The following is a 21,830-nucleotide window of genomic DNA, read 5'->3' as shown; positions in this document are numbered from 1 at the left end:
GGAGTTTAGGAAAGAACATTGGCTCAAACCGAGACTACACTTCCTCCCCTCCAATTTCCAATGGCGCGGAACTGTGGAGGAAGTGTTGTACTTTGGCTGGGTGCTGTGTTTTTGTCAATTCTGCAGGGTGCAACAATGATGTAACTTTGCTAAAAATGCATACAGTAAGTGTATATTTTGTATTTGAAAGATTCTCCCACCCTGACGTGAAAAGAAAAAAAAAACTGTAGGCCTATCAGAAGTGAAGATTATTAACGTTTCTAAACTTTAAAACAGTGACAGGATTGTAGTTCCTTGATCCAGCTGTGTTCCATACTTTCAATTGAGAACTAAAGGGCTGGGTTCTCGAGAACTAACTATTGATGTGCTGATTAATGTTACATACTCACATTGACATTTTATGTTCTCACATTACAATTTTACAGAGTGAACTGTGTGTGCGCGCGCGTGTGTCAAATAAAAAAAAAAAAAGATTTGTTACATGCGCCGAATACAAGTGTGAAATGCTCATTTACCAACAATGCAGTTCAAAAAATTGAGTTAAGGAAATATTTACGAAATAATATAAAAGTAACACAAGAAAATGCCATAACAATGTAATGTGTGTGTGTGTGTGTGTGTGTGTGTGAGAATGAGAGAAGGGGTCATCATCCATGATCATTTATTCACTTTGGGATTCATGTACATGTAGTCCACTCCACAAAACAATGTTACAAAAATACTGCTTATAGGCTATAGGCCTCGGCTGTCAACAAGGCACATGGTGGCTACTTTGAAGAATCTCAAATATAAAATATATTTTGATTTGGTTAACTTTTTTTGGTTACTACATGATTCCATATGTGTCATTTCATAGTTTTGATGTCTTCACTATTATTCTACAATGTAGAAAATAGAAAGAAAAAAAATAAGAATAAACCCTGGAATGACTAGGTGTGTCCAAACTTTTGATTGGTACTGTATTTGGAAATGTGTATATATATATTTTATTTTATTCTCTTAGGTTATAGGTTTAGGCTATTGTAACGCTGAATTGACCAGTAATATTACTGTGAGGTAGCAAACATAACCCATCAGTGCAGCACATATGGCATGCTATCTCCCTCTGGTCCCCCTATACATTTGATAAAGGACATGTGTTATGCAGCAATAGGTCTTACCTCAAATGGCCTAACCAAACAACTATCACAGCAGCCTATAAACATACAGATATTAGCCCGACATTGTGATGTCAAAGTGTATCATTGTAGTCAGCAGATTAGCCTAAATGGCATGACATGGATATAGTCTTTATGCCAGATCATGTTCTAGGAATTGTATTCTAGTCAAATGCATTGTTATACCATTCTGCCTATGCATTTGCATTGGTATGTTTACATCTGTTTGCAGCGTTTTCATTCGCTGGACTGGGCTCACTCAGTTCACACCTAGAGATGTAACATAACACTTTGTATTTCGACACCACTGCTGCTCTCGTATTGCCCATGATACATTCGAGAATACGATTGTAATCTCTTCGTAATCTGAAGACAGACGCGAAATCCCTCTATTTAAATTGCTTTAAAACTATTAATAGCCTCGCTCTCAGATGAGAGCATCATAGCCGACAAAACATCGCAATATTCCTCGATTAGAACGAGGTGACTCCCAAGGCGAACGGTATTCGGTCCGTCCACCTATGGTCTGGCAGGTTTTTGACCAAGGCTACGGATAAAATGTGGGATGAAGTTGCTCGGTCTGCGCCGGTTAAGTATGGCGCTGTCATAGCGGTCACAGTTATCTGTAAGTCATGGCCTTTGTTTTTCATTGTACTATTTGAAACGTGTTTGTTACAATGAAATAACCAAGTAAAAAAATATAGAATAGACTTTGAATTAAATGTGAAGGCGGGGAAAGGAAATCACTCAGAATATGAAATCGATTTAACGGTTTTAAGAAAAGTCTCTAAAGATAATTTTCATTCTCTATTATCATTCAACTTGGTTTGTCTTTTTGTCTCTCTTATTATTGTTTTATTAGAGAGAGCGATAACTTTGTTGTTATTTTGAATATTAAACAGACAATAACAAAATTGGTTGTGTTAATTGTAATTTGTGAAGAACACTTACTAAATTTGCCAGCATATGTTTATGCTCTCTTTGCAGACATCTGTTATTAATAAAATGTTATCTTGATGTTATTCAATGTTTTGTAACAGTTCTTTGTCACAAACATATCCCAGCTCTTAATATCAAGTGCACAGTTAACTCCTATTCATACATTCCAGGAGCATGTTAAAATGCTCAGAGTTTCTGTCAGTCTACCCAGAAAAATGTGTCCTCCAAAAACACATCATCAGTTCAGACATCAGAGCTTCCCTGACAGAGTTCTAGTCCATATTCCTGGTCACCATAATATTTTGCTCTCAAATGAACCCACTACACTCTTATAAAAAAAGGTTCCAAAAGGGTTCTTCGGCTGTCCCCATAGGATAACTATTTTTGGTTCCATGTAGAAAGAACCCTTTTAGGTTTGAGTTAGAACATTTTTGGGTTCCATGTAGAACCCTCTGTGGAAAGGGTTTCTAAATGGAACCCAAAGTGTTCTACCTGGAAGAAGAACCGAAGAACCCTTTTAGGTTTTAGATAGCACCTTTTTCTAAGTGTACAGCTTTCAAACAATAGTGTGGGAGGGTATCAATTCTCTCCATGTTGTTTGTTGCACCGACAGGCGTTGTTCTGTTGAGAAAATGGATTGCTGGGGGTGTGTGTCAATCTTCAGTCCAATTACATGGCAAGACGGTGTTGGTCACCGGTGCCAACACCGGCATTGGCAAGGAAACGTGCCATAACATGGCACGTAGAGGTATGGCACAATCACATTATGTAGCTATGTACACAATGTCACTGTAAAGACACAGTTTGACCTACTTTAATGCAGGGTGTTAAATTACTGCCTTCGACCATCCCATCCCAGGAAATGGTTGCAATATTGGGAGTAGGGTACCCTCCTCTTTGGACAGGATGTGCTCTGTGGGGGGATGGCGTGTGTTGTGTGTTGTGCCTTCTCTAACTGACTTTGGGGAGCTGCAGGGGCGCGGGTGGTGATGGCATGCCGGGACCTGACACGGGCTGCGAGGGCGGCGGATGAGATTCGTCAGGCCACGGGGAACAGCAACATCGTAGTGCGGCACCTGGACCTGGCCTCTATGTACTCTGTCAGAGAGTTGGCCAAAGAGTTCATTGCCAGTGAGGATCGCCTAGATATACTCATCAACAACGCTGGTGAGCATCAGCAACCACTGGAACAGCCATGTCTGGGTGGGAAGCTGGCTCTATGGCTTCAGCAACCACTGGAACTGCCATGTCTGGGTCCAGATTCACAAAACGTCTCAGAGGGAAAAGTGCTGATCTAGGATATTTTTTTATTCCTTTTAGATCATAACGAATAAGATTACATGGACCGGGGAGACCTGATCCTAGATTAACACTCTTACTCTGAGACGCTTTGTTAATACGGGCCTAGAATGGGAAGCTGGCTCTATGGCATTATGACTGATAAGGATGGTTGATTCCAGTTATATAGCGCTTCATCATGATGGTTGTCTCCATCAGGTGTGATGATGTGCCCTAAGTGGCTAACAGAGGACGGCTTCGAGACACAACTGGCTGTCAATCACCTCGGACACTTTCTACTGACCAATCTCCTTCTGGGGAAGCTCAAGAGCTCCGCCCCTAGCCGTGTGGTCAATGTGTCTAGCATTGCACACAAAGGGGGTAAACCGGCTTATTGGACTTTTATCTGCCTTTCCATAATATAGGTGCCATGCAATGTAAAAAACAAAGTATATTTCCCTACATCTAGGTAAGATCCAGTTTGATGATCTTTTCTTTGCCAAGAGGCCGTACAACTCCCTGGTCAGTTACAGGCAGAGCAAGCTGGCCAACGTGCTATTCTCCAGAGAGCTGGCCAGAAGGTTGAAAGGTAAACAGAAATACCCTCGGTTGTCTTTGGCCTTGTGCACATTTATTACAACCATTACAACAACAATATTGTCACCAATAAGAGTTTTAATTGACTGTCAGATAGGACTTTTCCCAGACACGGTGTAGAGGTGTGAAACACTGGGATCTGATCCCCTGGTAGGTACGGGGGTGACGTCCTACAGCCTGCATCCCGGGGTGATCAGGACAGAGCTGACTCGTCACGTGGAGACCTGGTTCCCCATGCTGAGGGCCATCCTGTCAGCCCCCTCCGTGCTCCTCATGAAGACCCCCACCCAGGGTGCCCAGACCTCCATCTACTGTGCTGTCACCCCAGGACTGGAGAACAAGTCTGGCAGCTACTTCAGGTAAGCTCTGTGGTGAAAGTAGTGCTGGATAGGACATGGACATCAAGTCACTGTACTTAATTGTTTTCAGTTGTTGTCAAGGTTGTTTAGCTCCGGTTTGTAAAGTGTTATTGGTGTGTGTGTGTGTGTGTGTGTGTGTGTGTGTGTGTGTGCGTCTCAGTGACTGTGCCATGACGGAGACCGCCCCAGGGGGGAGGGATGATGCGGTGGCCAAGAGGCTTTGGAAGGAGAGTGCCCGTCTGGTGGGTTACAAAGAAAAAGACTGAACAACCCCCTCCATCTGAAAACCATAGAGAAAGACTGTACAACCCCCTCCATCTGAAAACTATAGAGAAAGACTGAACAACCCCCTCCATCTGAAAACCATAGAAAACGACTGAACAACCCCCTCCATCTGAAAACCATAGAGAAAGACTGTACAACCCCCTCCACCTTCAAACTATAGAGAAGGACTGGACAACCCCCTCCACCTTCAAACTATAGGGAAAGACTGTACAACCCCCTCCACCTGAAAACCATAGAGAAAGACTGTACAACCCCCGCCATCTGAAAACTATAGTGAAAAACCGAACAATCCCCTCCACCTGAAAACCATAGAGAAAAACTGAACCCCCTCCATCTGAAAACTATAGAGAAAGACTGTACAACCCCCTCCATCTGAAAACCACACAGAAAGACTGAACAACCCCCTCCACCTGCAAACTATAGAGAAAGACTGAGCAACCCCCTCCACTTGCAAACTATAGAGAAAGACTGTACAACCCCCTCCACCTTCAAACCATAGAGAAAGACTGTACAACCCCCTCCACCTGCAAACCATAGAGAAAGACTGAACAACCCCCCTCCATCTGAAAACTACAGAGAAAGACTGTACAAACCCCCTCCACCTGAAAATGGTAGAGAAACACTGAACAACCCCCCTCCACCTTCAAACTATAGAGAAAGACTGAACAACCCCCTCCACCTGCAAACTATAGAGAAAGACTGTACAACCCCCTCCACCTTCAAACCATAGAGAAAGACTGAACAACCCCCTCCACCTGCAAACCATAGAGAAAGACTGAACAACCCCCTCCATCTTCAAACTATAGAGAAAGACTGAACAACCCCCTACATCTGAAAACCGGGAACTCATGAACTAAGGACAGCCCCAACCCTCTCTGACAAACAGCATCAACAGATTGGACGACTGGTACCAAGGAATCCTCAAGCCTCTCTTCTCTGACCTCTCAATATAAAATGACCTGTAAGGAGTCTTCAAAAAGACATGCATGGGTGATGTGTAGTTACCAGGTTGGGGCGTCCATGCTTACCTTGGAGATTGCAGACTGAAAGACTAACAGACCTGTAGGAACTCAACTCAGGACAAAAAGTCCTTTCACCTCACTATGCTGGAGATCAGATATCCAACAAATTATTTGGAGCATCCATCGCCAGTCATTCTTGTAGAATTCTGACCCTTGTTAACAGGGGCGTCATGTACCCCAAAAATCTGAGGTTTAACAGAGGCGTCATGTACCCCAAAAATCTGAGGTTTAACAGGGGCGTCATGTACCCCAAAAATCTGAGGTTTAACAGGGGCGTCATGTACCCCAAAAATCTGAGGTTTAACAGGGGCGTCATGTACCCCAAAAATCTGAGCTTTAACAGGGGCGTCATGTACCCCAAAAATCTGAGGTTTAACAGGGGCGTCATGTACCCCAAAAATCTGAATGTGCACAAAGTATGTGAGGATGGCTGGGGGAGTGGTTGGATAATTTAGCAATTTTCAAACACCTGAAAAAGCATTTTCCTGCAATCTAGAGCCATGATCATTATGCTTAATTTTGTGTGAAAAATATGTATATTTTTCTGCATATTTAAGCAAACTTTTTGAACTGTCTGTATCCACCTGATTGGTGGTTCTTTTTTTCAATAAACTAAATATTCATCTCTACATCTCTGCTAAAAATCTGGGTAAAGGATTGAAAGGAATGTGAGTCTTATTCAGTACATTGAATAATTCCTCACTTTTCTAAAGTCTACCAACCTTGCCAGCACACATGCCAGCTAAGATAGTTAGACAAGCTAGCTACTCTAACTTGTTTGATAGCCTACTTTATAGCTAGTTATGAGGTTGGGAGATTGGGAACCAATCTGGGCTAGCTAAAGCCAACTTCATAAAATTGCTAGGAGGCTATTTATTTTTTTAGTTGTATAAACAGGACACATCTGAGGGGGCACGTTCCCCTGCGCCCCCTATGGGCATTATGCCTCTGCCTGATAATATGAATGTCAGTTGAGAGTGTTGTACTTGATAGCTTAGTACATTGGGATGAATATTACACTGGTGATCATGCATTTACTGCAGTTTAACACTTTAGAGTGTCATGTTTATGAAATAAGCAGGTAAATAGTATATTTCATCATTAGAGATTGCAGGTAATTATTGCCAAGTATTCACCTGGTTATTTCCTGAGGGCACTGTAAAAGCATGTTTATACTAAATGTTCTCTGTAAAGAGTAGTTGTCTTTTGGAATTCACTCCTGAAATGGGAAACTACTGATGGTCATTCTGTTTTTCAAGGGAGGATCATCTTCAAGGTAATTTTGCAAAGTAGCAACAATGACTATCTCAAATAAAATGTAAGCTTTGTTTCTGTTGTTACCTTCATTTGAATAACAAAAATGTGTTTTGCATCAAACTGTATAAATGTGATTCTCTTATTCTATCTGTAAGGTTTTCTGACATGCAGTGAGCAGGAGTAACCAGCAGAGGGTAATGTGTCCATTATAATTGAGCCACTAGAGAGCAGCGTGGTCCACTTACCACGCAGTCAGCACTCTACAGCCTCTTTCCAGGATTGCCGATACTGAGTAGTAACTGAATTCTTTCATGTTACCAATGAATCATATTTTTACAATGGTGACAACCTCTCAAATATAATTTGTCAATAGCCAATATTGTTCCAAACAGTTCACATCCAGAGACCCATAAAAAGTGTGAAATTGTTTTGTATTGTGGGAAACGGTTAATTTCATAAATTCGGGGTTAATTTCATAAGCTATGGTTGTCTAAAAATATCAGTGTCAGAGAAATTATTTTACAACAAGTGCTTTGAAATAAAGAAGCTGAGACACACACTATACCACCATAAGTATATGACATACATAGTGTCTAATAGACTCTACTGTAAGGGTTTGGAATAATGTTAGGAGTCAGTAGACATGCTGTCCTTATAGACCTAATGGTTCAGTATACATGCTGTCTTTATAGACCTAATGATTCAGTAGACATGCTGTCCTTATAGACCTAATGGTTCAGTAGACATGCTGTCCTTCCTTATAGACCTAATGGTTCAGTAGACATGCTGTCCTTATAGACATAATGGTTCAGTAGACATTCTGTTCTTATAGACCTAATGGTTCAGTAGACATGCTGTCCTTATAGACCTAATGGTTCAGTATACATGCTGTCCTTATAGGCCTAATGGTTCAGTAGACATGCTGTGGTTATAGGCCTAATGGTTAAGTAGACATGCTGTGGTTATAGGCCTAATGGCTCAGTAGACATGCTGTGGTTATAGACCTAATGGTTCAGTAGACATGCTGTCCTTATAGACCTAATGGTTCAGTAGACATGCTGTCCTTATAGGCCTAATGGTTCAGTAGACATGCTGTCCTTATAGGCCTAATGGTTCAGTAGACATGCTGTGGTTATAGGCCTAATAGTTCAGTAGACATGCTGTGGTTATAGGCCTAATGGTTCAGTAGACATGCTGTCCTTATAGGCCTAATGGTTCAGTAGACATGCTGTGGTTATAGACATAATGGTTAAGTAGACATGCTGTGGTTATAGGCCTAATGGTTCAGTAGACATGCTGTGGTTATAGACCTAATGGTTAAGTAGACATGCTGTCCTTATAGACCTAATGGTTCAGTAGACATGCTGTGGTTATAGGCCTAATGGTTCAGTAGACATGCTGTCCTTATAGACCTAATGGTTCAGTAGACATGCTGTGGTTATAGGCCTAATAGTTCAGTAGACATGCTGTGGTTATAGGCCTAATGGTTCAGTAGACATGGTGTCCTTCCTGATAGACCTAATGGTTCAGTAGACATGCTGTGGTTATAGGCCTAATGGTTCAGTAGACATGCTGTCCTTATAGACCTAATGGTTCAGTAGACATGCTGCCATAATAGACCTAATGGTTCAGTATACATGCTGTCCTTATAGACCTAATGGTTCAGTAGACATGCTGTCCTCATAGACCTAATGGTGAAGACCCTTGAACTGAGAGTCAGTAAGCAGATGCCAGCTCTGTCTTCCACTAAAGAGCTGATCTTATTAAGCTATAGCAGAGACCTATGACAGCAACATGTGACCTCTCACGGTTGGTAAGTAAACAGCAACTTAGAGAGGTCACACGTTACAGGATGTCACAGGTCAGCGGTAGGACAAACATCGCTAAGGTTTCCACATAGACTGATCTTGTTGCTAAAATTGATGAAAATCTAAAAATGTATATACAAGTTCCCCTAAATGTTAGCTTGGAAAACACCAGCTATCTCTTTGACAACCTCTGTCCTGTAGAGTCTGCGAGCTCTACTCAGTTGAATATCGACTCATCTGGACTGCCACTGGAGACTCTGTAAAAGCTATTATCTTTTATATCCATTGGACATTACATTCCCAATGCCACCATTCTCAGACATATCGAACATCCTCATTCAGGACCCTGGACAGAAAGACCCACATACTGTAATGGCCTGGATCAATGACTGAGTTCCCGGGTGGAGTCTCAACACACACACACACACACACACACACACACATACACACACAGGCCTGAAAAGCCTGGAATGGGATAATGCATCCTGTTGGTGTGGGAACATTGATCAGGCCAGACAGTCTGGGCATTAGTGGGGGTAATGAGTACGGCACCAGCCTTCCTCTTTACCGGATCACTTACCGGCCATTTTTATAAACTCCTGTCTCCCCCCTATCATACTCCTGTCTCCCCTCTATCTTACCGTGGTCTCCCCTCTATCATACCCCTGTCTCCCCCCTATCATACCCCTGTCTCCCCTCTATCATACCCCTGTCTCCCCTCTATCTTACCGTGGTCTCCCCTCTATCTTACCGTGGTCTCCCCTCTATCATACCCCTGTCTCCCCCCTATCATACCCCTGTCTCCCCTCTATCATACCCCTGTCTCCCCTCTATCTTACCGTGGTCTCCCCTCTATCTTACCGTGGTCTCCCCTCTATCATACCCCTGTCTCCCCTCTATCTTACCGTGGTCTCCCCTCTATCTTACCGTGGTCTCCCCTCTATCTTACCGTGGTCTCCCCTCTATCATACCCCTGTCTCCCCTCTATCTTACCGTGGTCTCCCCTCTATCTTACCGTGGTCTCCCCTCTATCATACCCCTGTCTTCCCTCTATCTTACCGTGGTCTCCCCCCTATCATACCCCTGTCTCCCCTCTATCAAACCGTGGTCTCCCCTCTATCATACCCCTGTCTCCCCTCTATCTTACCGTGGTCTCCCCTCTATCAAACCGTGGTCTCCCCTCTATCATACCCCTGTCTCCCCTCTATCTTACCGTGGTCTCCCCTCTATCATACCGTGGTCTCCCCCCTATCATACCCCTGTCCGCCCTCTATCTTACCGTGGTCTCCCCCCTATCATACCCCTGTCTCCCCTCTATCTTACCGTGGTCTCCCTTCTATCATACCCCTGTCTCCCCTCTATCTTACCGTGGTCTCCCCTCTATCAAACCGTGGTCTCCCCTCTATCATACCCGTGTCTCCCCTCTATCTTACCGTGGTCTCCCCTCTATCATACCCCTGTCTCCCCTCTATCTTACCGTGGTCTCCCCTCTATCATACCATGGTCTCCCCCCTATCATACCCCTGTCCGCCCTCTATCTTACCGTGGTCTCCCCCCTATCATACCCCTGTCCGCCCTCTATCTTACCGTGGTCTCCCCTCTATCTTACCGTGGTCTCCCCTCTATCATACCCCTGTCTCCCCTCTATCTTACCGTGGTCTCCCCCTATCATACCCCTGTCTCCCCTCTATCTTACCGTGGTCTCCCCTCTATCTTACCGTGGTCTCCCCCCTATCATACCCCTGTCTCCCCTCTATCTTACCGTGGACTCCCCGCTATCTTACCGTGGTCTCCCCCCTATCATACCCCTGTCTCCCCTCTATCTTACCGTGGTCTCCCCTCTATCTTACCGTGGTCTCCCCTCTATCTTACGTGGTCTCCCCCCTATCATACCCCTGTCTCCCCTCTATCTTACCATGGTCTCCCCCCTATCATACCCCTGTCTCCCCTCTATCTTACCATGGTCTCCCCTCTATCTTACCGTGGTCTCCCCCCTATCATACCTCTGTCTCCCCTCTATCTTACCGTGGTCTCCCCCCTATCATACCCCTGTCTCCCCTCTATCTTACCGTGGTCTCCCCTCTATCATACCCCTGTCTCCCCTCTATCTTACCGTGGTCTCCCCTCTATCATACCCCTGTCTCCCCTCTATCTTACCGTGGTCTCCCCCCTATCATACCCCTGTCTCCCCTCTATCTTACCGTGGTCTCCCCTCTATCATACCCCTGTCTCCCCTCTATCTTACCGTGGTCTCCCCTCTATCATACCCCTGTCTCCCCTCTATCTTACCGTGGTCTCCCCTCTATCATACCCCTGTCTCCCCTCTATCTTACCGTGGTCTCCCCTCTATCATACCCCTGTCTCCCCTCTATCTTACCGTGGTCTCCCCTCTATCATAATCCTGTCTCCCCTCTATCTTACCGTGGTCTCCCCCTATCATACCCGTGTCTCCCCTCTATCTTACCGTGGTCTCCCCTCTATCATACCCCTGTCTCCCCTCTATCTTACCGTGGTCTCCCCCTATCATACCCCTGTCTCCCCTCTATCTTACCGTGGTCTCCCCTCTATCTTACCGTGGTCTCCCCCCTATCATACCCCTGTCTCCCCTCTATCTTACCGTGGTCTCCCCGCTATCTTACCGTGGTCTCCCCCCTATCATACCCCTGTCTCCCCTCTATCTTACCGTGGTCTCCCCTCTATCTTACCGTGGTCTCCCCTCTATCTTACGTGGTCTCCCCCCTATCATACCCCTGTCTCCCCTCTATCTTACCATGGTCTCCCCTCTATCTTACCGTGGTCTCCCCTCTATCATACCCCTGTCTCCCCTCTATCTTACCGTGGTCTCCCCTCTATCATACCCCTGTCTCCCCTCTATCTTACCGTGGTCTCCCCCCTATCATACCCCTGTCTCCCCTCTATCTTACCGTGGTCTCCCCTCTATCATACCCCTGTCTCCCCTCTATCTTACCGTGGTCTCCCCTCTATCATACCCCTGTCTCCCCTCTATCTTACCGTGGTCTCCCCTCTATCATACCCCTGTCTCCCCTCTATCTTACCGTGGTCTCCCCTCTATCATACCCCTGTCTCCCCTCTATCTTACCGTGGTCTCCCCCCTATCATACCCCTGTCCGCCCTCTATCTTACCGTGGTCTCCCCTCTATCATACCCCTGTCTCCCCTCTATCTTACCGTGGTCTCCCCTCTATCATACCCCTGTCTCCCCTCTATCTTACCGTGGTCTCCCCTCTATCTTACCGTGGTCTCCCCCCTGTCAATGGAGTGATGGCCTCCTTTTTTGATTTTCATATAGGCTTGCTTCCCCATTGTCCTTTGAAGAAAATGTAGTTGAGCACTTTCTACCCTCATCTACAATCACCTTTGCCTTTGTATTCCTCTGTCTGTCTGTCTGTCTGTCTGTCTGTCTGTCTGTCTGTCTGTCTGTAGGGTCCGTCAGTCTGTAGAGTCTGTCTGTCTATCTGCAGGCATCGCCTCAACAGTTCCATCTCTCCAGGGAGAGAAGCCAACAACATCAGGAGGACCCCAGAGCCCGGCTACCAGTTGTGGCAATAAAACATGTGTTAGTCTAATTAGCAGCGCTAGCACAGCTGTGTTGAAGATGACAAAGGTTGACAGCACACTCCTCTCGTGAAACTGTGCCTATATTTTTGGTTTAATGGTTTAAATGGTTCTAATGGTTTAACAGTATGTCATTCCCATCATAACATTATAGCTATATCCACATGGAAATGACACATTATGTAATCAATTTGGCAAAAATAAAGCAACATTTATTTATTTACTGTAAATGCCTTTTCCCCCCAGTATGGAATACAAACGCTGTGGTCAAACATACTCTGTGGTTATGTTCCAGGATCTGTGTAAAACATTTCAGGAGACTTTTCAACTCTATTGTTGAGTGAATGGATGATCACCACAGGCATCAGTGTGATGCACTTTGTCAAGAGAGAAGACGAGGGGCAGGGTGACTACTAAACACAGTGACTGAGTGTTTCACCAGAGAGGTTATGGGCAGAGGAATGTGTGATTATGACGGAACTCGATGCTAATGATGGCTAGTGACGCACTTTACCCGGCACAGTGAAAGGAGCGCTGGGCTACTCAGACAGGGGTTAGTGAATAGGACCCGTCATTATGGTCAACCCCAGCCCTTGTTATGCTGACCCGGGGGTCCCTGTTGTTCTCCTCACACACACACACGCGCACGCACGTACACACACACACACACACACACACACACACACACACACACACACACACACACACACACCAACAATCCCTTGGTAGGTCTTCACTGTTGGCCTGGCTGTGGGAGTCTTGTTCAACCCCAGTCTTCACTGTTGGCCTGGCTGTGGGAGTCTTGTTCAACCCCAGTCTTCACTGTTGGCCTGGCTGTGGGAGTCTTGTTCAACCCCAGTCTTCACTGTTGGCCTGGCTGTGGGAGTCTTGTTCAACCTCAGTCTTCACTGTTGGCCTGGCTGTGGGAGTCTTGTTCAACACCAGTCTTCACTGTTGGCCTGGCTGTGGGAGTCTTGTTCAACCCCAGTCTTCACTGTTGGCCTGGCTGTGGGAGTCTTGTTCAACCCCAGTCTTCACTGTTGGCCTGGCTGTGGGAGTCTTGTTCAACCCCAGTCTTCACTGTTGGCCTGGCTGTGGGAGTCTTGTTCAACCCCAGTCTTCACTGTTGGCCTGGCTGTGGGAGTCTTGTTCAACCCCAGTTTTACCTGTTGGCCTGGCTGTGGGAGTCTTGTTCAACCCCAGTCTTCACTGTTGGCCTGGCAGTGGGAGTCTTGTTCAACCCCAGTCTTCACTGTTGGCCTGGCTGTGGGAGTCTTGTTCAACACCAGTCTTCACTCAGAGGGGCCCGGGCTGTGCTAAATAGCCTGGCTATCTGGGCAACACTCACTCATGGCTGGAATGCTGGTATGTTCAACAATAGTGCTGCACGACGGAGGCTTCATGTCTCTGAAGTAGCATGGCCTGGAAGCACCATTGTCTACTCCCCCATAGCTCACCCCCCATGCAGGGGCTGGCTGATTTGCAGTCTCTACCCACTGAAGTGGTCATCTTTCTGGCTAAGTCATTTACAAGCTCCCCTCCCATCCTACCCCTCTAACCCCCAAGCCATGCAAAACAGAGGGCTAGAACTTAAAGAAGGCGAGTAAAACTAGCCAGGGGACAGAGAGACGGTAACAGGAACAGTGTGTATGGTGCTTTGACAACACAAGTGCACTTGTCATGCAAATAAAGCACTTTGAATTTGAAGCAGAGGGAAAGAAAGAAAGAAAGAAAGAAAGAAAGAAAGAAAGAAAGAAAGAAAGAAAGAAAAACAGAAATGGAGAGGAGGCAAAACAGAAATGGAGAGGAGAAAAAAAAGAAAGCGAAACAGGAGAGCAGGAGAGAAAAAGGGGTGGGGCCTCCTGGGTAGAGGGGGAAATCCTTTAATCTCAGTGGAGAGTTTCAAGACAGCAATGGGAGAGAACAACAGGGTCTGTGTTTGAAATGGTTCTCCCACTGTCTCCTTCTCCCTTTCTATTCCCCCCTGACCACAGAGACCTCTCTGGTTCCCCCACTGTCTCCTTCTCCCTTTCTATTCCCCCTGACCACAGAGACCTCTCTGGTTCCCCCACTGTCTCCTTCTCCCTTTCTATTCCCCCTGACCACAGAGACCTCTCTGGTTCCCCCACTGTCTCCTTCTCCCTTTCTATTCCGCCTGACCACAGAGACCTCTCTGGTTCCCCCACTGTCTCCTTCTCCCTTTCTATTCCACCTGACCACAGAGATGTCTCTGGTTCCCCCACTGTCTCCTTCTCCCTTTCTATTCCCCCTGACCCACAGAGACCTCTCTGGTTCCCCCACTGTCTCCTTCTCCCTTTCTATTCCACCTGACCACAGAGACCTCTCTGGTTCCCCCACTGTCTCCTTCTCCCTTTCTATTCCCCCTGACCCACAGAGACCTCTCTGGTTCCCCCACTGTCTCCTTCTCCCTTTCTATTCCACCTGACCACAGAGACCTCTCTGGTTCCCCCACTGTCTCCTTCTCCCTTTCTATTCCCCCTGACCACAGAGACCTCTCTGGTTCCCCCACTGTCTCCTTCTCCCTTTCTATTCCACCTGACCACAGAGACCTCTCTGGTTCCCCCACTGTCTCCTTCTCCCTTTCTATTCCACCTGACCACAGAGATGTCACTGGTTCATCCACTGTCTCCTTCTCCCTTTCTATTCCCCCTGACCACAGAAACCTCTCTGGTTCCTCCATTAATCCTCCTTCTGTCCTTCTTTCTCTTCCCCATCTGTCTGTCTGTCTCACTCACTTCCCACTTAGGTCTCACACTCTCCCTTTTCTGTTCCTCAGATCATATTCCTTTAGACATGAGCCTGCTTCTCTTTCTCTAACTACGGCCTAAAGCCCCTTCCATCCCCATGTCTACCCCTCCCCTCCCTACTGCCTAACCCCTTCCATCCCTACTGCCTAACCCCTTCCATCCCTACTGCCTAAGGCAGTAGGGAGGGGAGGGGTAGATATGGGGATGGAAGGGGTTAGGCAGTAGGGATGGAAGGGGTTAGGCAGTAGGGAGGGGAGGGGTAGACATGGGGATGGGAGGGGTAGACATGGGGATAGAAGGGGTTAGCCCCTTCCATCCCCATATCTACCCCTCCCCTCCCTACTGCCTAATCCCTTCCATCCCCATATCTACCCCTCCCCTCCCTACTGCCTAATCCCTTCCATCCCCATGTCTACCCCTCCCATCCCCATGTCTACCCCTCCCATCCCTACTGCCTAACCCCTTCCATCCCTACTGCCTAACCCCTTCCATCCCAATGTCTACCCCTCCCCTCCCCATGACTACCCCTCCGCTCCTCATGTCTACCCCTCCATTCCCCATGTCTACCCCTCCTCTTCCCTCATCTCTCTTGCCCTCTCCATGGCTCTTAAAACTTCTTTGCCCAGTAGTTGGTCTTGGCAGTGTGATGGGAATTCTCTTGGCAGAGTGCCAGTGGCCCTGATAGAAAGAGAGAAGGAGAGAGAGAGTGACAGAAGGAAATTGAGAGAGAAAGAGAGTGACAGAGAGAGGTTATTAGGGACAGCTGCAAGGAACCTCCATTCTGACCCTACTCTGACACTAGCTGAGACACTTACTGGGACACACCTGTTCTCTCACACAGGCGTGCATGAAGGAACACACACTCAGGAATGCATGTAAACACACGCACACACTGTGACAAGCACACACACACACATACACAATCTCACACAGGCAGGGCTATAGGGAAAGTGAAAGTGTAGACCAGGTCACAGGGGCCACAAAAAAAAACAGAGTCTGACCTACTGCTGGGATCTCTATATGTACTGCATTATGTCCCTTTATGTTACTGGGTCAGAAGCCAATCTCTAGCAGACTGGGACTCAGCACCCCGTTAATCTGGCTTGACTCTGAGTGCTGCAATATAGGGAGGAGGAGGAGGAGGGATAGAGGGATGGATAGAGAGATGGATAGAGAGAAGGATAGAGAAAACGATAGAGAGAAGAATAGAGCAGGAGATCATGTCTGGGGTGTAATTAACTCCAGGCTCTGATCCCAGTTTATTGTTGTGTGTAGTAATCTCTCCCTCTCTCTCTTTCCCCCCTTCTCTCTCTCTCAATTCAATTCAAGAGGCTTTATTGGCATGGGAAACATATGTTAACATTACCAAAGCAAGTGAAGAAGATAATATACAAAAGTGAAATAAACAATAAAAATGAACAGTAAACATTACACTCAAATGTCATATTATGTGTTGTAACGATGTACAAATGGTTAAAGTACAAAAGGGAAAATAAATAAACATACACATGGGTTGTATTTACAATGGTGTTTGTTCTTCACTGGTTGACCTTTACTTGTGGCAACAGGTCACAAATCTTGCTGCTGTGATGGCACACTGTGGTATTTCAACCAGTAGATATGGGAGTTAATCAAAATCAGGTTTGTTTTCAAATTCTTTGTGGATCTGTGTAATCTGAGGGAAATATGTGTCTCTAATATGGTCATACATTTGGCAGGAGGTTAGGAAATGCATTTATAAAGCCCTTTTTACATCAGCTGATGTCACATGTTATACAGAAACCCAGCCTATACACCTCAAACAGGAAGAAATGCAGATGTAGAAGCACGGGGGCTAGGAAAAACTCCCTAGAAAGGCAGGAACCTGGGGCCTCCCGGGTGGCGCAGTGGTCTAAGGCACTGCATCGGCTCTGTTGCAGCCGGCCGCGACCGGGAGGTCCATGGGGCGACGCACAATTGGCGCATCGGGTCGTCCGTGTTAGGGAGGGTTTGGTCGGTAGGGATATCCTTGTCTCATCCATCGGGTTGTCTGGGTTAGGGAGGGTTTGGTCGGTAGGGATATCCTTGTCTCATCCATCGGGTCGTCCGTGTTAGGGAGGGTTTGGTCGGTAGGGATATCCTTGTCTCATCCATCGGGTCGTCCGTGTTAGGGAGGGTTTGGCCGGTAGGGATATCCTTGTCTCATCCATCGGGTCGTCCGTGTTAGGGAGGGTTTGGTCGGTAGGGATATCCTTGTCTCATCCATCGGGTCGTCCGTGTTAGGGAGGGTTTGGCCGGTAGGGATATCCTTGTCTCATCCATCGGGTCGTCCGTGTTAGGGAGGGTTTGGTCGGTAGGGATATCCTTGTCTCATCCATCGGGTTGTCTGGGTTAGGGAGGGTTTGGTCGGTAGGGATATCCTTGTCTCATCCATCGGGTCGTCCGTGTTAGGGAGGGTTTGGCCGGTAGGGATATCCTTGTCTCATCCATCGGGTCGTCCGGGTTACGGAGGGTTTGGCCGGTAGGGATATCCTTGTCTCATCCATCGGGTTGTCTGTGCTAGGGAGGGTTTGGTCGGTAGGGATATCCTTGTCTCATCCATCGGGTTGTCTGTGCTAGGGAGGGTTTGGTCGGTAGGGATATCCTTGTCTCATCCATCGGGTCGTCCGTGTTAGGGAGGGTTTGGTCGGTAGGGATATCCTTGTCTCATCCATCGGGTTGTCTGTGCTAGGGAGGGTTTGGTCGGTAGGGATATCCTTGTCTCATCCATCGGGTCGTCCGTGTTAGGGAGGGTTTGGCCGGTAGGGATATCCTTGTCTCATCCATCGGGTCATCCGTGTTAGGGAGGGTTTGGCCGGTGGGGATATCCTTGTCTCATCCATCGGGTCGTCCGGGTTAGGGAGGGTTTGGTCGGTAGGGATATCCTTGTCTCATCCATCGGGTTGTCTGTGTTAGGGATGGTTTGGCCGGTGGGGATATCCTTGTCTCATCCATAGGGTCGTCCGTGTTAGGGAGGGTTTGGCCGGTAGGGATATCCTTGTCTCATCCATCGGGTCATCTGGGTTAGGGAGGGTTTGGTCGGTAGGGATATCCTTGTCTCATCCATCGGGTCGTCCGGGTTAGGGAGGGTTTGGTCGGTAGGGATATCCTTGTCTCATCCATCGGGTCGTCCGTGTTAGGGAGGGTTTGGTCGGTAGGGATATCCTTGTCTCATCCATCGGGTTGTCTGTGTTAGGGATGGTTTGGCCGGTGGGGATATCCTTGTCTCATCCATCTGGTCGTCCGTGTTAGGGAGGGTTTGGTCGGTAGGGATATCCTTGTCTCATCCATCGGGTCGTCCGTGTTAGGGAGGGTTTGGTCGGTAGGGATATCCTTGTCTCATCCATCGGGTCGTCCGGGTTAGGGAGGGTTTGGTCGGTAGGGATATCCTTGTCTCATCCATCGGGTCGTCCGTGTTAGGGAGGGTTTGGTCGGTAGGGATATCCTTGTCTCATCCATCGGGTCGTCCGTGTTAGGGAGGGTTTGGTCGGTAGGGATATCCTTGTCTCATCCATCGGGTTGTCCGTGTTAGGGAGGATTTGGCCGGTAGGGATATCCTTGTCTCATCCATCGGGTCGTCTGTGCTAGGGAGGGTTTGGCCGGTAGGGATATCCTTGTCTCATCCATCGGGTCGTCCGTGTTAGGGAGGGTTTGGTCGGTAGGGATATCCTTGTCTCATCCATCGGGTCGTCCGGGTTAGGGAGGGTTTGGTCGGTAGGGATATCCTTGTCTCATCCATCACGTTGTCCGTGTTAGGGAGGGTTCCCGAAATGGATCCTGTGTTTTGCCCACCACCCAGGACAATGGATCGGATCCCAGCCGGCCAACCAAAACAACCACCCCGTAAAAAGGGCAGACGAAGCAGTCGTCTGGTCAGGCTCTGGAGACGGGCACATCGCACACCGCTCCCGAGCATACTACTCGCCAATGTCCAGTCTCTTGACAACAACGTTGATGAAATCTGATCAAGGGTAGCATTCCAGAGAGACATCAGAAACTGTAACATTCTTTGCTTCACAGAAACATGGCTCACTCGAGACACGCTATCGGAGTTGGTACAGCCAGCTGGTTTCTTCACGCATCGCGCCGACAGAAACAAGCATCTTTCTGGTTAGAAGAGGGGCGGGGGGATATGCCTTATGATTAACGAGACGTGGTGTGATCATGACAACATACAGGAACTCAAGTCCTTCTGTTCACCTGACTTAGAATTCCTCACAATCAAATGCCGACCCCATTATCTACCAAGAGAATTCTCTTCGATTATAATCACTGCCGAATATATTCCCCACCAAGCAGGCACATCGACGGCCCTGAAAGAACTTTATTTGACTCTATGTAAACTGGAAAACACATATCCTGAGGCTGCATTCATTGTAGCTGGGGATTTTAACAAGGCTAATCTGAAAACAAGACTCCCTAAATTCTATCAGCTTATCGATTGTGCTACCAGGGCTGGTAAAAACCCTGGATCGTTGTTATTCTAACTTCTGCGATGCAGATAAGGCCCTCCCCTGCCCTCGTTTCGGAAAAGCTGACCACGACTCCATTTTGCTCCCAGTCTATAGACAGAGACTAAGGTCTGTTCAATGCTGGTCTGACCAATTAGATTCCACGCTTCAAGATTGCTTCGATCACGTGGATTGGGATATGTTCCGCATTGTGTCACACAACAACATTGATGAATACGCTGATTCGGTGAGCGAGTTTATTAGCAAGTGCATCGGCGATATCGTACCCATAGCAACTATTAAAACATTCCCAAACCGGAAACCGTGGATTGATGGCAGTATTCGCTCGAAACTGAAAGCGTGAACCACTGCTTTTAACCAGGGCAAGGTGACCGGAAACATGACCGAATACAAACAGTGTAGCTATTCCCTCCACAAGGCAATCAAACAAGCTAAGCTTCAGTATAGAGACAAAGTAGAGCCGCAAGTCAACGGCTCAGACACAAGAGGTATGTGGCAGGGTCTACAGTCAATCACGGATTACAAAAAGAAAACCCCCCCATCGCGGACCAGCATGTCTTGCTCCCAGACAGACTCAACAACTTCTTTGCTCACTTTGGAGGTCAAAACAGTGCCACTGACACGGCCCGCTACCAAAACCTACGGGCTCTCCTTCACTGAGGCCAACGTGAGTAAAACATTTAAACGTGTTAACCCTCGCAAGGCTGCAAGCCCAGACGGCATCCCCAGCCGCGTCCTCAGAGCATGCGCAGACCAGCTGGCTGGTGTGTTTACGGACATATTCAATCAATCCTTATCCCAGTCTGCTGTTCCCACATGCTTCAAGAGGGCCACCATTGTTCCTGTTCCCAAGAAAGCTAAGGTAACTGAGCTAAACGACTACGACTAGTAGCATTCACCTCCGTCATCATGAAGTGCTTTGAGAGACTAGCCAAGGACCATATCACCTCCACCCTACCTGACACCCTAGACCTACTCCAATTTGCTTACCGCCCAAATAGGTCCACAGACAACGCAATTGCAACCACACTGCACACTGCCCAAACCCATCTGGACAAGAGGAATACCTATGTGAGAATGCTGTTCATCGACTACAGCTTAGAATTTAACACCATAGTACCCTCCAAACTCGTCATCAATCTCGAGACCTTGGGTCTCGACCCCGCCCTGTGCAACTGGGTCCTGGACTTCCTGAGGACCCTCATCACCCCGCTGATCCTCAACACTGGGGCCCCACAAGGGTGCGTTCTGAGCCCTCTCCTGTACTCCCTTTTCACCCACGACTGTGTGCCCATGCACGCCTCCAACTCAATCATCAAGTTTGCAGACGACACTACAGTGGTAGGCTTGATTACCAACAACGACGAGACGGCCTACAGGGAGGAGGTGAGGGCCCTCAGAGTGTGGTGTCAGGAAAATAACCTCACACTCAACGTCAACAAAACAAAGGAGATGATCGTGGACTTCAGGAAACAGCAGAGGGAGCACCCCCCTATCCACATCGATGGAACAGTAGTGGAGAGGGTAGTACGTTTTAAGTTCCTCGGCGTACACATCACAGACAAACTGAATTGGTCCACCCACACAGACAGCTTGGTGAAGAAGGCGCAGCAGCGCCTCTTCAACCTCAGGAGGCTGAAGAAATTCGGCTTGTCACCAAAAGCACTCACAAACTTTTACAGATGCACAATTGAGAGCATCCTGTCGGGCTGTATCACCGCCTGGTACGGCAACTGCTCCGCCCACAACCGTAAGGCTCTCCTGAGGGTAGTGAGGTCTGCACAGCACATCACCGGGGGCAAACTACCTGCCCTCCAGGACACCTACACCACCCAATGTCACAGAAAGGCCATAAAGATCATCAAGGACAACAACCACCCGAGCCACTGCCTATTCACCTCGCTATCATCGAGAAGGCAAGGTCAGTACAGGTGCATCAAAGCAGGGACCGAGAGACTGAAAAACAGCTTCTATCTCAAGGTCATCAGACTGTTAAACAGCCACCACTAACAATGAGTGGCTGCTGCCAACATACTGACTCAACTCCAGCCACCTTAAATAATGTAAAAATGTATGTAATACATGTATCACTAGCCACTTTAAACAATGCCACTTTTATATGTTTACATACCCTACATTACTCATCTCATATGTATATACTGTACTCTATACCATCTACTGCATCTTGCCTATGCCGTTCTGTACCATCACTCATTCATATATCTTTATGTACATATTCTTCATCCCTTTACACTTGTGTGTATAAGGTAGTTGTTGTGAAATTGTTAGGTTAGA

General features: G+C 47.3%; 1 protein-coding gene across 1 annotated transcript; it reads left to right on the top strand.

Annotated features, from left to right (window-relative positions):
• The first annotated feature begins 1,440 nt into the window (after positions 1-1,440).
• LOC110534058 (retinol dehydrogenase 12-like) lies at positions 1,441-5,140 on the top strand. Its single transcript, XM_036938506.1, has 7 exons — positions 1,441-1,782; positions 2,710-2,844; positions 3,072-3,263; positions 3,594-3,755; positions 3,844-3,963; positions 4,126-4,330; positions 4,491-5,140. The coding sequence occupies exons 1-7, from the start codon at positions 1,716-1,718 to the stop codon at positions 4,594-4,596; spliced, it is 987 nt and encodes a 328-aa protein (XP_036794401.1). The 5' UTR covers positions 1,441-1,715; the 3' UTR covers positions 4,597-5,140.
• The last annotated feature ends 16,690 nt before the right edge of the window (positions 5,141-21,830 follow it).

Source organism: Oncorhynchus mykiss, chromosome 2 (genome assembly GCF_013265735.2).
Source record: "Oncorhynchus mykiss isolate Arlee chromosome 2, USDA_OmykA_1.1, whole genome shotgun sequence".
In the NCBI taxonomy this organism is placed as follows: Eukaryota; Metazoa; Chordata; class Actinopteri; order Salmoniformes; family Salmonidae; genus Oncorhynchus; species Oncorhynchus mykiss.
Note: the sequence above shows the minus strand (reverse complement) of the source record. Positions and strands in the feature narration are given on the sequence as shown.